At 45.2% G+C, this 17,420-nt stretch overlaps 1 protein-coding gene across 1 annotated transcript; it reads right to left on the bottom strand.

Moving 5' to 3' along the window:
• Window positions 1-2,002: 2,002 nt before the first annotated feature.
• On the bottom strand, window positions 2,003-13,360 carry LOC126041546 (uncharacterized). Its single transcript, XM_049807385.1, has 6 exons — window positions 13,010-13,360; window positions 11,967-12,086; window positions 11,720-11,847; window positions 8,198-8,346; window positions 2,409-2,488; window positions 2,003-2,141 (listed from the first exon to the last, which is right to left on the bottom strand). Exons 1-6 carry the CDS (start codon window positions 13,339-13,341, stop codon window positions 2,003-2,005), a joined length of 948 nt encoding a protein of 315 aa, XP_049663342.1. The 5' UTR covers window positions 13,342-13,360.
• Between the last annotated feature and the right edge of the window lie 4,060 nt (window positions 13,361-17,420).

Here is a 17,420-nt window from a genome sequence, read left to right as displayed (position 1 = left end):
GATAATATTTTGCCTTTTCATGGATCACATTTGATTTATATGTGAGACTACACACCAAAGGAGGAGTTTAAAAGATATGCCAGCTCAGTTTCCATTCAGCCTGGCCTTTACGTACCCCACAGGGACAGGCTTGCTGTCCCAAACTGAAACCAAAAATTTCAGAGGCAATCAGGAGTGATAAAATACTCGAGTGAGTGATGTCGGTGCCAGCCCAGCCATTTTAAAACTTTTTTTCCTCTTTTGATTTGTTTGATTTTCTGTTGCTCAGCTTTGCTCCCAACATTTGTGATCCAAATCTTACGAGATACGTCATTCACTTCACTTCAGGCCAGTTTCCATCACCCAAAGATGCCTACAAGTGTCGTGAAATCTGCCTGTGACTTAAGAGCTCCCCTAGCCTCTCTTCGCTATTAGGCTTCAAAAAACCCTTTTTCTTTCCCGCTCTGATGAAAGACCAGCAGTTTAAAAGCAAGCGTGAGTAGGTGATACAATTAGACTAAACCACCTAATAAAGTGACCCTCTTTTCTAGCTGTGAGTCGTCTGCAAAGAACATATAGAACGTATGGATTAGAAGAACTTGCCATTGGTTAGTGACTCAGCATCCCAGTACTGGCATTACACCCAAAAGGTAACGTAGGCTTGTGTAACCAGCCTGCAAAGCCTATAAGATGAATAGGAAATTTTGTGGTCAGGTGTAAAATTTAAAATTTCCACATGGCAAGCACGATTGCTCAAGTATTCTTAAAATATTTGTGCTAGGCAAAGCCTAAGAGCCTGGTTGTTTGGTGGAAGCAGGCAGGAAAGGGTCAAAAATGCGAATACGCTTGCATGGAAAGCAAATAAAAATAATCTTTGAAGGGAAAGAATATTAGTGGATGTTTCCTAATGGTCACCATTCACCCTGTTCATTCTTTGCACTCCACTTGCCAAAGGCATAAGGTTTTAATTTTGTTCATGGTCAATGTAATATTTAGAGTTTCATCTACTTGAACGATTCTTCAGGGACTGGTTGCAATAGCTACATTTTGGGTTTAAATTGCATTTTTTTAAATTTATTTTTTTTAAACTACAACTGAATCTTACCAAGGAGTGAAACTGGAAAGGATAAAATTAGATTCCTGAACCTTCATCCCTTTTTAGAACCAGACATGAAAAAACTGCATCCAGTTTCGTTAAATATTTTTTCCACATCTGGTGTTCAGTCAAAACCATAAGAAAAGTGCTGGAAATCTCACAAGAAGTCTCGTACTCTTGTGATTTCCAGTCCAATTTTTGCAGCCACAGGAGATCTGTATAGTTCAGATAAGAATCTGAAGCAGAAGCCAAACCCAAACTGTGAACCTCCTGAGGCTCACCCCACCCACAACAGCTTATGTCTTTACCCATCATTTGCAGCAGATGTTCTCCCAAATTCTCCAGTGAGATGAAATTCCATTAAAAGTTTCAGGAGAAAGATTATAAGATACATACAATACAAAATAAGTGTCCAAAGCAGCTCATCATGGCCCATTAAGCTATTGTTAAAGACCTTCATACAGCAGCATCTATTGATTAGAGCAGTTTGCTGCTCCTTACTACTTGTTTTTCCATGCTGGGCTTTGGGGGCTTTTTGATCTAAAGGCCACTGACGTCAATGAGAGTATTTCCATTGTCTTCAGTGGGCTTTGGATCAAGCCCTCGACAAACTGGTTCTCCCATAGGTCAGTCTGCAGAGTGTGGGTTTCTGCCAGCAGATTGTCCCTAGAACATTTCAGTGTAGATTTACAGTCTTTATAAAATTTTTAAATGAAGTTCTATAGTTAGATTCATATGGTATATCATAAATTACAGCAGACTCTGCAAGCTTGGGTTTGAGGGTTGGTTGGTTTTTTTGGGGTTTTTTTGGTTTTTTTTGTTTTTCATTTGGCTCTCGGGGAATGTATAGTTTTTTCCATAGGAACTTTTCTCCAAATGCTAATTTTACCTGCTTTCTGCTATTTTGCATCAGAACGTGTGCATTTCTCACGGCCAAAGCTCTCTGAAGAAGGTTGTGCCTGTGGCAGCAGTGGCAATGTGGGCAAGTGGGGACTCGCCATCCGCCGTCTTGATGCTAGTTAGTAGGGCAGGCTGTGGCTTTGGGCTCTCCTTGGTACGAGTCAGACTAGTGAAAAAGAAAAGCAAACAGAAAGTTTCAGATTACTTTTCCCCCTTAAGGTGTAGTTAAAGCTGGAAGTTGATTTTTGACTATCGGATGAGCATCTTACATCCAACTCTGCCATCAAACCCTTGAGGGATAAATCCCTGGGACAAAGGATGATCTTTGTGCAGAGTCTTGCACACATGAACACCAGTCTTAACTGGGACCTCTACGATCTCAACACTCCCTACAGTGGCCAGGCAATGTGACAGCAGGAGACAAGGGACAGACCTTAGACGCTCGAGTCTTAATTCAGATTCCCCGTCGCCAGAGCCTAAATTTAAGAATTCAAGCAGCATTACCATGCCCATCTGCAAAGTGGGAGCAATAATCCCACACTACCTTCTCAGAAATGCTGTGAGGCCATGAACTCTGTCTACACAGAGTAGTACTGTTCAGTAGTAAATGAAATCTGTTTTCACTTCCAAGGCTATGGCATAAATTACTATAGGCAGAAATCCAGCCTAGCAGGCAATGAACTGGATGGGGCCCACTCAGTTCCTTCCATCTTTAGCTTTGATTTTCATTGTTCTGTTTCATTAACAGAATTTCCATGTCTTTTTTCTTTTTTTTCCCCCGTTGTAATTTTTCTAAGCTGTTAATTTGCCAGCAGAGAGAATGGCCTCATAATTGTATACCAGCTCCTCCAAAGCACCCACAAGAATCTGAACAGTTTTTAGCAGACTCAGCATTTCCCTCTTTACTTCTCAGCCCTCGTATATATAGAAAACGAGGCTGAAGAAAGTCTGTTGTTGTGTTCCCACTGGGGGACCATAATGTGGCCACTTGTTTTTTTGCAGAAAGCATTGCATTCTGCAGACAACTGTCTTTAAAATCAGGACAAGTCCTCCCAAGTCAATGGGGCTATGGCAATTGGCACTGCTGGTTTTGAAGGACTTAAATATCACCTCAAACCGGGCATCAGCTGAGAATGTCTCGATTCATTCTATACTCTCTTTTATTCCTTTTTATTTTTAAGGAAGGATATAGATTCTGGTCAGGTCACCTCTACATGAAGGAGAATGGGGGAGATGCTCAGGAAAACCATAAAGGATAGCAAAATGGTTCAAGCGACTTTTCCAACTCTCCCCTTTGCTTTTCCATGTTCCCAGTCCCTCAGCCCTACCAAGGACCAGCTCCACTCTTGGCCTTTTCCCTTATCACTGGTGTCAAAGGCTGCATTTACGCTGCAGATGAACAGACATTTTACCACCACTAGCTGATTCATGATTCATTTGAAAGAAATTAACAGCAATAAATTTGATTCAAATCCTATTTTTTTCCTTAGTAGAAGAGTTTGTGACTGTGTACACGCCCTCCCACTGGAAAGAGAGCTGGAAATATAAAAATAGACGAGATGAATGAGAGATTACAGGCTAAAGCAATGGCCACTTACCAGCCAAATGGGATTCACTGCTGAAGGCTGATGAAGTCTCTTCTGACTTTGCGGTTTAGCAGCAGAGAATCCGCTCCGTAATTTTTGTTCAGCCAAGCTCTCTTCGAATTAACGTCTGACCATCGAGTATTTCCTTGGGGCCCTGGAAGAGAGGATGTTCGATGCCAACTTCTGCAGGAATGACACCATACGAGCTCGACCAGGGCGCTGGGCTCTGTGGGGCTGGATAACCCAGGTTTTAGGGAGTAAGCTGAGAAGGGTGGCATGGAAACCAGCACCTAATGCATCCTCTGCCTTACCTGGCTCCTCCCAAATGTCATTAAATCCTCACCAAGGAGGCTTCTGCAGGGAATTAGGAAAGGGCAGAGAGCAGGACATTATTTGCCCGTATCTGAACTGGGGATTTCCACCATGGTTTGGCTTTGTCCCTCATGAAGACCCTGTTTAATCTCCACATTTAAGATACAAACACTCAGGCACAGAAAGGTTAAGAAATCAGCTCAAGTCTCAGAGCCAGAAATAAAGCTCATTAGTTCTTCATCCACAGGGAGCCCTTTGCTTCCGTCTCATCCGAACTGCCATACGACAACTGCCGTCAAAGGCATTTCAAAAGAGGAGATCAATTTTATAGCGGTTTTACTCTTTGAAAGCACAAACAGGCTCTCCATTAGGAACTATAATTTATCTGACTGTGACCACTGACTACAGGTCTATGAAATATGTCTAAATGGATTGCACGGAGCCAGAAAACTCAACACAAGTATATATGGCACACACATAACAAAGCTCTGCAAATCTGAAAATGCAGGGTATCAGCAAGTGCTCTGGTTTTCCGGACTGATTTGGGAGGTAGGTAGGCTTAGCTGAAGGCTGCGGTTTCTAAATTGGACATGGTTACCTAAAACTATTGGAAATTTGAATTGCATGTCAGATGTCTGGAATAAATGGACTCAAGAGACGTAAGAAAAAACATGTGGCCCAGTACTTTTTTCTTTTTTAATGTCTTTTGGAAACTGTTTAGATCTCATCTGGGGCTTGTATAGTTTCTTTGTTTAGTAATTCTGAACTGAAATTCTTTGTAAAGCTTTGTTAATTAAAAGGTAATAACTTGATTGTTGCACACGGAGCCGTTCATCCTGAGAGATGCCTGTGCGCTTTCCAAAACATACTCTACTTTCTGAAAAAGTAAACGATCCTTTGAAAACTAGGCAGCGCAGTTATTTTATTTACCTCAAATCGACCAAATTTAAATTCCAAAATGGACCATTATTGCCTGACCCTGTTTCTAACTCTGCCAAGAGCTGTTGTAGCTGGGCTGTTGCACTGTTCCCTGCCCCCTCCCTGAGCCCCTGGTGCCAGGTGGACTTGGGGCTGCACATCTTTAGCAAGACCATCCAATACGATGATGAAGACCATAAGCAATAAATTTCCTGTGAATTGTAGTTCTGGGGTGAACAATATCAACAGCTCCATGGCACACAGCCGTATCATCCCACCGTTCAAAAGGACCCTGCCTTTCTGTAGGCAGGGTGGCCTAACTGAACTGAGGAGGCAGGACTCGGGATGAAGTGTTTCCCACCAAGACATGGCCTTGGCTTTTAAAAGAGAAGAGGGAATTTTTCAGCTTTGCCACACCTTGGAGATGGTACATGGCTTCCTGAGCTCATGTTGGAGTCCCTAACCCCCGTTTTCCACAGCCCAGTAACATTGCCACAACCTTCATTGTTTGTTTGGTGGAGTCAACCCAAACAACCAACCTACTCTTCAGCCACAGCAGCTTCTTGCCCCACACTCTTTACCTGGTGGATCTTCCCATTTCTGATATTCACTACGAAGTTCCCAGGACGAGGCAGATTTGTTGAAGTTTTTCTACTTTTCTTTTTCTGATGCCTCCTGAGCACTTCTGATACCTGCTCAGGTGCAGCCTCCTAATTGTAAGGGCTAGAGCACAACACATGCTAGGTCATTAATATGGTTGGAAAAATACACACTCCTTCAATTTTTTTGACCTAATCTTGTTCTACAGCATCCCAGTCCTGGACTAAGAGACCTGATCTCTTTCTTTTCATCTGGCAAGGATGCATGTTCAGGCCTAGATTGCTAGAAATGGCATAAGGGCATAAAAAAATCACTTTTTGCTCTAGGACACTTCTTCCTCTTCAAGATTTTGCATGCAACAGAAAAGGCAGAGAATCTGCATAGGCTGTCCAGGCAAAACCTGCATCTCCTCTCAGGAAAAACATATGGTATTTGGTGTAGCTGAAGTTTTGTTCTCTGAAAGCCCTAAACTATACCAGCTAACGTAGAGTTAATGGCGGCATATAAATGTCATTGGAAAAATTACTGCCTTTGTATTTGCTTCTTTTGCGGGTATTAAGGAATCTCCATCCAGTCTCTGCTTTTGGATATATTGTATATATATAGGTCTGTGCAGACTTGGCAGGGTTAAACTGCCGGGGGTAAGAAAGGACATAAACTCTTGGAAGGATTTTGACACCCCCCTCTTTCCCACTCCTAGCACTCAGGCGTGCCAAAACGTTATGGTTTCTTTTAGACCTGCATAATTAAATGAGTGATGAGGAATTTCTCACCAATATAAAACTGAATTATTTGTTGCTTAAAATAGAGCTGTACCCTCTCCAGGTCGTCAGCTGGTGTCAATCAGCCTGGTCTTGGACACCACATTTTGCTCCTTGGAGTTAACACCAAGAGCATCACGACAGCATGGTGCAACCCCAACGGGTCTGATATTGGGAAGGGACCATCATAGTGACCAGAAGGGAAGCAGTCCTTGTAATTCTCTCTTTTTTTTTCTTTTTTTTTTTTTTTTTTCTGAGGAGTTTTCATGCTCGGGCAGCAATCTTCCCACCTGGGGCTGGGGGGTGGGCTGCGGGGGGAACCGCGAAGGACGGGGAGGGCTTGCGGGGGGAAAGCCCACGCAGTTTCTCTCCCGGTTTAACAGACAGCCTGGGTTCATACTTGCCAAATTTTGCGAGCAGCCGGTAGATTTACGAGCCCCGGGAGTGCCCCCGGCTCCAGCTGCTGAGCTGGGCGGCGGAGGAGCCGGGGTGAACCGCGACGGGGCTGCACGGGTGACACCGAGAATAAAAACGGGGGAAAAAAGGCAAAAAGGAACACAAAAAAGGGAGGGAAGCGGGCGGAATTGGGATTTAGGGGCCCTTTTCTCAGCCCTTGGCTTTCAAGGGCGTTGAGAAACGCTGGTCCTTGCTGGCTTGAGGAGGGTTTTGCAAGCGAAGAGCCGGGGTTGGGGGGGGGGGGCGGTAAAGCCAGAAATTAAAAAAAAAAAAAAAAAAAAAAAAGCATCAGGAGAGAAATCCTGGAGGAGTTACGGAAAAGAATAACTTGTCCACAGGGTGTCAGTCTTGACCCACATTTGGGCCAGCACCCAGCCTTGTCTGTGGCAGCAGGAAATTGGAGATATTTAGGTCCCCAACAAGCTTCCAAAAAAGGCAGAAGCCTCCCCAAAAAAGGGCAGGTTGGCAGCTCTGGGTGTGCTGACCTGGGCACCCACCCTCCCGGCTGCTCCTGGCCCCGGTTACCCAGCTGGGCACCCTCCTAACCCTGCATTGCACCTTGCCTTGCCCTGTCCGGAGGACGGGGTTTGCACGGGGTCCTCCTCGGACCAAGCTTCCAGCACACCATGGAAAAAGGGATGGGGAGTGGAGAAGAACACTCTTCCCCCACAGCCAAACTCTTTCTCACCCTTCTTCCCCAAACTTCTGCCATCCCCCCTCAATGTTCCAGAAGTATTTTAGTTTCCTGTGAAATTTCCCTATCATCCCATGCTGTCAGCCTGCCCCCTCCCTCTGGGAAATCTCCTTTTTCCCAGGCACTGCCTTGTGGAAGATGCTACATTACAGCTTTACGGTGAGTCCTGAACCAGGTTAAATTAAGTGCTGATAACCCTCTGCTTTTGACAGCTATACTCAGCAGAGACTGGAGGGGTTCTTTAGTTAAGGAGAAGCCCTATGAATTCCTACCTTGTTTCCTTTGTCAGGCTTCTACAGTCAGGGGGGCAAAGCTGGGGGTCAAGCCAGCTCTGGGTGTATCCTGAAAGCAGGGAGAGCCATGACGTTTTTGTGTAATGCCGTGCTGAGGGGACTCTCTGCCCGCACTGCCCGTGCCGGCCGGAGGGCTAGGTGACACATTAGTCTTCCCAGGAGAGGCACAGAGGAATGCGGTCAACCACCGGGCTCAGAGGGGACAGTGGGTGACACGGATGCTAGGGTCAGCAGCACAGCAGCCAAGGTACAGGCTGCAACTTTTATAAAGCATCAGCAGAGCGTGAATTATGGTGTGTCCTCCTGGCAAGGCTCCTGGAGCAGAGGACACACCGGCAAGAATGCTATCTCCTCTTCCAGGACTGGTTGGGACAGGATTTGTGTGTAGTGTGTACAGCACATAATTCATCAGACTATCATTTACATAGCATGAGCTCAGCACTGCAGCACTCTCTGACATTTTGAAATATTCTGCTAGGGGCTCAGCAGCTTATTGGGAGCATCGCACGAGATACATCCCGAAAGGGATGCTGTCCCCTTGCACGACTCAACCCTCTGGTTGGAGGAGGTGCTCCCAAAAAGCCTACATCCATCAATCTTACCTGTCTGCCACCGCCTCGTTTCTGCAGTGACTTCATCTGTTGCCCCAGGACAATGTCTTTAGGTGCGCTCAGTATAATTTCAAACACTTCTTGGTTTTCTTTCAGGCCATCCTCCTTAACGTGGCTACCCCTAGCTTTTATGGAAACACCTGCAATATGTAAACGCAAACGTATAAATCTCTGTAATGTGAAAAAACAGCTTCATGAAGCCGTACAAGAATGCAGCCACGTGACTGCAAAACTTCATTTACAAGTATCTAAATATAGATCATAGCAAGCAGCAAACCCAGACTTCAATTTTCAAAGCGAGGGCATAGGGGAGAGTGCAGAGTCAGCACTTCTTAAATAAGAAGTTCTTCTTGTACTAATTCATTTACAGCGGCATCTTCCTTTGACACAGCAAATTTGCATCACCGAATCCTGATCACAGAGACATAAAGATTTTTATGGGAGTCGGAAATAGCCTCCGTGCAGGCGCTGCTGTGGAAGCGCTGCACCACCGCCGACCTCTGCACCCAGACAAGGGCACGCCGCAGTTTGCACCGAGCGAGCTGCGCAGGCTTTACTCCTCTGTGTGTTTTTATCACATCTCATTTCAATTCCCTGCTTCCAGTTTGCCCAAGTTGCTTCCCAGCACCGGCGGCCGTGACTGCCCATGGTCCCAGGGAGCACGACAGGCTGTTAAGCACCGTGCAAGGGGTACATAGGGTGTGCAAGCTGAGTGCTGAATACTGGATATATCCTCTGTTCTACCTGCCTACACCTGCAGCTCAACTGTTTAGGATGGTGGGGATATCCCATGCATCATTGTACGTCTGTCTATTGCCATTATCTTGGCTGCCATTAGGTATTAAACTTTTTCATATCATTCTTCTAGCCTCACAGTTTCCATAGAAATACATTTTAAATTTAGGAAAAGTCAAATGTTCTTTGAAAATCACTGAAAACACTGTAGAGAGACAGCAGCAAGTGTCCTACCCAACATAGCCTGGTCAAATGGTGGAACAGTTCTGCAGGATTCAGCCATACCCCAGATTTGCACAAGGAGTAAACTCACATTAGGCAGCCACAAACCCACCTGCCAGGGTTTGAGCAGAGAGCAGCAGGAGGGGACCAAGGCTTTGAGAGCCAAAACTCTAATAGCCTGAAAGCAGCTGTGTTCTGGGTTTACAGGACCATTTTCCTAAACCGTAAGGGCTGTGCCCAACTCACAGCCAAGACTGGATCCAGCTGCAGGGAACAGGAGATGTCTGGGGAAACGACTCCCTCCCCCTGGACATCCATCCCAGTACAGGATGAGTGGTGAGAAAGGCTTGAAACGGACCCAACAGGGAAGCACTTTTCCAACCTGAATCCTCACCTGGGAAAGCACTGCTCTTTAGGAATGGGATTTAGGTCTTACAGCATCAACGAGACCTAAGCAGATGCATGAGCGAATCCCTACATCTAAACTCACCACAGAGACTGCTCTGCAAATTCCTAAACATCTTCCACTGGAATAATCAGAAGATCACACGTTTTCTAAATATTGCATAAGTTGGCTAGTTGCTTGAATTTCAAATTTCGGGGCAAAGATCTATGTTATTGTCAACAAAATCCCAAATTATTAAAGAGCATTTTTCACACTCTCATTCTTATTCACTGATTTCCTATTTAATAGACATAAAGAACATTAACTGGTGTTTGTTTTCAGCCAAGTGCTGAAATACTGCATTTTTTTTTACAGAAGAAAAATCAAGTCGCAACTGTTTATGTTTGATGGGACACACAATGGGGCACCGTGATGTTCTCAGATTAGGGCATCCAGCTGAGGTTGCTGGACTTTGGCACATCGGTGTGTTCCCAAACCAACCCAGAACACAGTGTTGTGTTGTGATTACCCCCATCAGATGCTCTGGTAGCAAACCTAAGATTTTCATGTGGAAAATTTAAGTTTGCACAGAAATTTTGTTTTCCTTCAATTAACATCCCCCCCCCCCCCCCCGCCCCAATCTTCTCTATACATCATGCACAATGCAGAAGAGTCAGCACAAGACCAAAGAAGATCCACTGTATCCATTCTGCATTTCGTCTTTAAAAATTACTGCTGTATTAGCAGCAGTTTTCTGTTCTCATACCCTTCTTCCCCAGTGCTGCCTAGTGTGTTAAGAGCACTTTGTGCCACGGTCTTGGGCTAAAATCCCTGCAGGACAACCAGAAACACCTCAGCCACACAAACATGGGGCAGACAAGAAGCAAAGATGCCATCAGACAGAAGGACGTGACAGAGGCGTGCCAAGAACTGTCCAGAGCACCATGGCCAAAAAGCAGGGGACAAAGCAATGCTTTCTCCCAACCGAGAAGGATGAGCAGAGGCTCTTACCCGTCCTAAAACACCAGCAACAGAGGAAATTGCAGCTACTTCATGTTCCAAAGTCCAGCTTCTCCCAGCCACCCAGCACACAGCAGCAACACGTTAATATTATATATATATTTATATATATATATATATATATCTCCAAGAATGACCTGGTAACTGTAAAAAAAGTAACTATATAATTATACTTTACTACTGCTTTTGTTGGACTCACACTGTAATTACAAAGTAGTTGCTAAGGAAAACCAATCCATAGGTTTTGCCATGAGCAATTAATGCAAGTTACCAACATGATGGTTATGCAGGGCCAACGCTAACATTGGCACCCAACCGTGTTATTCATCTATCAGTTGTGGCTTCCCAATAATGACTGCTCTGCCTCATATTACACATCCACAAGCATGAGAAACAAATTGCATCAAAAACCCAACTGCGCTAGTGAAAGGCAAGCCCAAGGAGCAGATAGCCATCGTGTGTTATGGCTCCTTTCCCTTGATTTCTGTTTTTGGCAAAAAGGCAGAGCTGGCTCTCTTCTTGCTCCGCAGGGCAGATTTGTGGATGAGTATCTCTGCCACCCATGGGACTTGTGTACACCTTGCTTTCCCCATCCCTTGGATGTGGTTTTCTTATTGCTTATTATTCTTATTTCTTATCTCCTATCTGGGGTTATAAAAGCACAACTAAGGACACCAAAATTGCAGATTGCTGCCTAAAATTACAGCCTCCATGGTGTCAGCGTTAGAGGTGGTTGTCCATCGTCCTTGGCTGGGAAAGTGGCCGTGCTCCCGTGCCTCTTACTGCTTTCTCCATGCTGGGAGATGCTAACATCTGTTCAGATAGGGATACTTATCCAAAACACTCAGCAAGACTGGATCCTAATGGGAAACAATGGCTAAATGCTGGTGATGGGTCACCTGCACTGTCTTACAGCGGAAGGAACAGGCAATGGGGTCTCATCCCAGCACAGGAGCAGCATGGTTGGGTTTCTGCCCTCTCATTCCTCCATGGCCGCAGCCAGCGTTGGTAATGAGAAGCATCATGGAGGAAGGTCCCCAGGGATCTGTAGTCTCAGGAATGTCCGTGGAGAAAAGCCTTCCCCTGGCCCAGCTTGTGCTCAGGGGCAGAGGACATACAGATCTCTCCTCTGAACTGAATTCAGTATATGCCTTTTAAAACGACAGCTGCAAGAGCTGTAATAAAACAGAATAAAATCAATGTTGTAGCAGGATCCACCTGCACTAAACTGTAGTCCTGCAGGTGAACCTTAGCCAGCTCTAGCTGAAACTTCTCGGCCCTTAAAAACAAAGCAAGACTCATTAGTCTAAATTAGATGCATCAACCAGACACTTAGGCTTCATACCATTAAGAGGCAGCCTGCGGGCATCGTCCACCCAAACCCCTTTCAGATCCTACCTTGACGCTGGTGTGAATGACAGCTCCGCACTCTCACCTGTCTCTGCCACCTGTGCCAGAATTTCATGAGCACGATAAAAAGTCTTGTGCAATTCAGTTCTGGACCATTTTATTTCAAGTCTGGAAAAAAAAAAATCAAAACAAAAGGGATCTTCAGATGTTAAAATAACATTTTTTGCTACAGCTGAGGCAGCTTCTGGCCATTTCTGTCTCCTGCCATGCCACAGAGATGTCCCATCCTCTGAGCCACCAAGCAGAGGGCACCTACCCCAAAGACACCTCACAACCATGAGAGTGCACCAGAGCCGTGTTCCTCTATTTCAGGTTAGAATTAGAGATTTTACTGTATCCCATAATTTACCATACTTGATTCTTCAACATCCAATCTTTTGCTTATTTTCAGCATCCCCACATTTTTCATTTTCTTTCCCCATCACATATTCATCAGATGCTGTACAAACAAGTGTAGATTTAAAGTGTCCCCGTAACATTTTACTTATTCTGTGACTTAATAATAAAAAGAGCACTGAATAGAAAGGCTAGAGTTCAATTTCTGGGCTCTATTGCTATTTGCAAGCTGCACTCTCCCACAGCTCCTTGCTTGAAATACAGCTACCCATTCAGCTTTATGCTAGCTCTGGAGCAATAAAACTGCACTTTGCCAGAGGAATTTTAAATCGTTCTACACCAATGCAGAGCTCTTTAAAAAACAAATTTAAAAACGTAAAAAGTGAGGGTCGAAGTGAAACTCTTGGATTTTACCAAGTGGGTCTGCAAATTCTGCATCTTTGTAAAGAAAATTTTCACTTTCAGAAGTGAAAAGGGACATTTTTTGGATTAAGATTTTTATTTAATTTGCCTAAAGACCCCAGAAATATAAAACTTGGTGAACAAGAATGGAAAAAAAAAAATATCTACCTTAAGTGGGAAACTCCATCATATTGATGCATCTAAGAATTTAGACTACAGGAGCCTATAACCCTGACTCTGTTCCCGGCTCCGGGTCCGTGCGGGATGGCTGGGCAGCTCTCGAGAACACTCACTGTGGCCGACAGGCAGCAGGATGCGACCCTCTGCTCTGCACCAAGGGGAACAACATCAGGTCTGTGCATCTTGCTGGGCGGAGGGGGTTATTATTTGAAAGGTGTCGAAGCACAATGCGCGGGGCACGGAAGGGGCATCTCCCGTGTCCCGTCGTGAGTGGCTTGGCACTTCTCTGCCAGGTGCCTGTTTTTCTCCGTGTTTTCTTTGTCTGCCTTGGATTGAGACTCCCTGGAGAAGAGCCCACTTCTGCGCAGTGCAAAGCACCGCAGAGGCCTGGCTGCACCTGGGTTTCTAGGAGCGAAATTAAGCAATTACAGATTGTTACTCTCATTTTTTGGCAATTTCATGCCGAAGTTCTGTTTTTCTTCAAAGCTAAAGGTCAATGATTAATTCAAAACTTTAATTTCCCTCAAAACTATGGGCTGGGAAAATAATGCAGAGGCAGTGAGCCCGATTCTGCCCTCCGTTATAGCTTTGTAAACCTGAAATAGCTCACTCCGTTTGCACCAAGTCTCTGCCTTCCGATTTCTTCTGGCCTTTTCCAGGGCTGTTACAGGGGCTGTGGCTGCAACACTGGCTTTCTACGGACCCGGGTCCTCCCGAGGACCCAAGCTTGCATTGTCTTCTCACTTGGACCAGCTGAACTGGACACCAGCACTCACAGCCCTGGAAGCATCTTATCTGGGATTCAAAGTTAATTGAAGTCCTTTCAACGCAGGGATTGATGAGGTATCGGATGATGCCGTGATTTAAATCTCCCTGGGTGAAGGCGTTGCGGACACAGCTACCTGTGAAAGACCGCATACTTTTTAACAGAGTACAGATTTTACAATCCATTATGGTCATTGTTGTGTTTTCATTAATGTGTCTTGAAAAATAAGATGTTTAGCTAAGCTTAATAATTCCTTGAAACTCAAATCATTTAAGCTGTCTAACCTTGTTCAGGATAATTATTTCTATCCATTATCCATCATGCTAAAAAATGACAGCTCTGGGACAAGGAGGCTTTTCAAGCAAATGTTTTAAGACAGTGTTTTAGGTTGCAGGCACTGGCAAATGTTAATTAAATTAGATAAACAATGACTCAGAGTAGCTGTGCTATACTGGAAAGAAAGATGGGAGGTAATGCGGGAAGGAATTTGGCAGCTCAGAGGTCGAAGCAGCTTTTTTGGAACCAAGAATCTGTCCCTTGAGCAAGTACCTTGCCTGAATTCAACAGGATGAAAAGAACTGGTGCCCTTTTACTTTTACACCTCCAGACAGCATTTGCATGGATTTGCCGAGTGCGTTTTTGCCAGGGCACACGGTGCACGCTATCTGTCCAAAATGTCCTCCACATCCATCTACCAGCCTTGGTCACACAGTCGCAGGAGGATTGTTGTCCTCCATCAGCATCCCCTTCCTCGGGTAGGGCCAGCCCCGAAACTGCTGATCCAGGCTGAACGTTGAATGGTCCCATCTGGTGGAAGTTGTCCACTGCACTGAATTAAGCAATTACAAAAGTAAGGCTCCAAAAGTGACCCCCAGGTCTGGAAACGCATCTCCTGATGATTCCTATGACATAGCTGTCCTTAATCTGTACAACAATATAGCTTAATATTACTTATTAATACTTAATACAACAGTTCTTATCGACTTGTGCAACTGCTCCTACAGCGTGCAATAGCATTTTGAAAATCAAAGCACTGGAAAGAAGATTTTATACTGAGGGCTTGTTGCACTAAAGGTCCCAAGTCACATACGTGGGTTTGAGTTTTGCATCTACCCAAAAAGAAGAGGCTGAGATCCTCATTTCTGCTGCAAAAGCAAGGGACTTGCCTATGTGAAGGGTTTCCTGGCATCCCATGCTGACCTTCTCTCAGGTCCCGGAGGGTGGTGGGGCTCTCCTTTTGGAGGAGTTTTAGAGAGGATTTGTTTTGCTGCTGCACCTATAGAGTTTGTATAGGGACACAAAACTCCATGAGTGCAGCAGGGGTGCACCTGTATGGGGGTGGGATGAAGGGAAGAGAGAAGAAAGTCAGGCAGGACTCCTAAAACAACTTAAATTGTGTTAAAGGAGTATACAAGCCACCTAGAGAAGTTTATAAAGTTTAGTCTTTTACATCATTTAGCTCACAACAGGGGCTCTTATATGTTTGTTCCAGAGGTCTGAGGGTCCCCTACTGCTGCCTTTTGTCCCCAGCTGCAACAGGAGCCAACGGACCCTCGGGTCTGCTGGCTCAACGACCATCACCTACTCTGTGATGGTAGGCATGTCTGGTGTCTACAGGGAATAACCAACGCCGACTCTTGCAGTGGCTGGGGAGCAAAGGCTTCGGGAGTGAGTAACAAACCATCGGTGAGCAAGCCAGTCAGCTACAACTCTCCCAAATGAAACCCAGAAACTGCTCAACTATTCTAATTCCTGCACATCTCAGGTCGTGTTCCTTCAAGCGTTCAGCTGACTCGCCTTTCTTTCTGGAAACAGTGGTACTGCAGTCCCTTGCCATGCACGGTCCCTGATGGAGGACCCGTGGTGTCCTCACCCTCGGCATCCCTGTGATTCAGCCAAGTGTTGGGTTTTATACCACGGAGATACTGATCTGTCCAAACTTTCTTCACCTGCTCTGATCATTTCAGCTCCTTGGGGACACACACCTCCATGCCACTGTCCAACTAATTAGTTGCTTCACTGGCTGCATTCTGCAATTCTTCAGTGATGGGTCCCCATCTGACATCTTATGACAACTGATTAGTAAAGTAGGCCACGAGTTTAAGAAATATGTAATTTGGGCACCACTCACTATTAACTGTTTGCATGCTCTTTTTTGTTTGCTTGTTTTTTTAAGAAATTGTTACCCTTCAATGTAAGTACCGAAGGATGAGAAAAAGTTTGTGAACTGGCAATTTTACAAAGCAAGATGCAGTAAATCTTAAGATCCCTTCAATAACAAGCCCCGAAGAGGCAGTAAGGCAATATATGTCCTTACTGCAATGCTATATATTACAGAAGTCCAGATACCAAGGCAACATCCAAAATTGCTAGTCTGTCCCATAGTGTTGGGCCAGAACCATACGCGAGCTAATTAATTAATTAGAATTAAGTCAAAACAACCTGCCTTCACCCCAGCTTCTCGCTGCCAACAGAGCAGAAAAGAAACAATAAATAAAACTTGAAGGTTTAAACAGGAGGAACGCTCCTTTCCAGGTTAAAAGGATGTCAGCAAGCTACAGCACCACAGCGGTTAAATGTCGTTGAAGATTTGACTGCCTTTGGTCAGGGATTTGCTCTCGCTTGAGAGCTGGTCAAACCAATCTTTCCAAAACACTGACTTCTGAACTTTTGCCAGAGGTGCCTCTCTCCGGTGACCAGGCAGGCGACATGTTAAACCTGTCAGTTCAGAATAAGCAGAAAAGTGTGCACCCGCCCTGGGGAGGGCGTTTAAAGGCACAGGGTTTCCTTCGGTGGGTGAGATGGAGGGCTTGCATATGTACCAGGAGGCTTACGAACATTTGGGGAGAGCGGTCAGACCCCATTGCCAGTAGGCTGGTACACATCCCAGTGGGGTGCAGAGAGCTACCCCACCTTTAAAATCTGTCCTTTCTGAAAGACAGAGCTCTGCTCTCACAGGATGTTGCACAATCTGGTTTCAGGGAAGTCTGAAAGATAAAGGGGGAGAAAGAATAAAAACTGAGTTGCTACCAAAAGGAAATGAGAGGCAAAATCTTACAGACTTTGTGTTCATACACAGGCCACCCCTGGCTAAGGATCTCAGGTTATTTCTGATCTAAGCCACTCTTGACCACAAGTTCAGCCTTCCTGATAATTTTGAGGGCACTGCAACCACTGGTAATGCAGGTTGTGGTCACGGTACTGCAGTGGCCACTCCAGAGTTTTATAAGAGACAAAAAGTCAACAGGAGCCACCAACAATCCTGATTTTAGCACCATGGTTTGGAGAAAGAGTCACAAACAACTGGTGCTCCTCTTGAACTAAACAGTCCAGTGTAATACAGCAAAGGAGTATTTCTTTGCTCCTTCGAACAACCACCTCCAACCAAGTCCTCTCTACATACATTAGTAAACCAACGTCCACCATGAACCTCTGATGTCTGATCAGCACAGTTAGACTGCTCTAACTGGGGAGCTGAATACTTATTTTGCAGTGACCTATGGTCTAGCCTAGCACAAATTGGATTCACACCAGACCCAGAGATGAAACGGCTCTGCTGCCACCAACCCCAGGTCCCCTCCCATCAACAGAGAGGAAGACGTTCCACTCCTATCCTTCCAGGTCTCTCTGTATTTAGGCAACACCACTTACATCGGGCACTGCCATCTCACCTGCAAGAAGCAACATGAGTCTAGAGCAAAGTCTGAGCCTGTACCTTTACCCTGGGGTATCAAATCAGCCAAGACATATCTCAAGCT

The sequence above is a fragment of the Accipiter gentilis genome, chromosome 8, assembly GCF_929443795.1.
Source record: "Accipiter gentilis chromosome 8, bAccGen1.1, whole genome shotgun sequence".
Classification (NCBI taxonomy): Eukaryota; Metazoa; Chordata; class Aves; order Accipitriformes; family Accipitridae; genus Astur; species Astur gentilis.
This window is presented reverse-complemented; position numbering and strand designations above follow the sequence as displayed.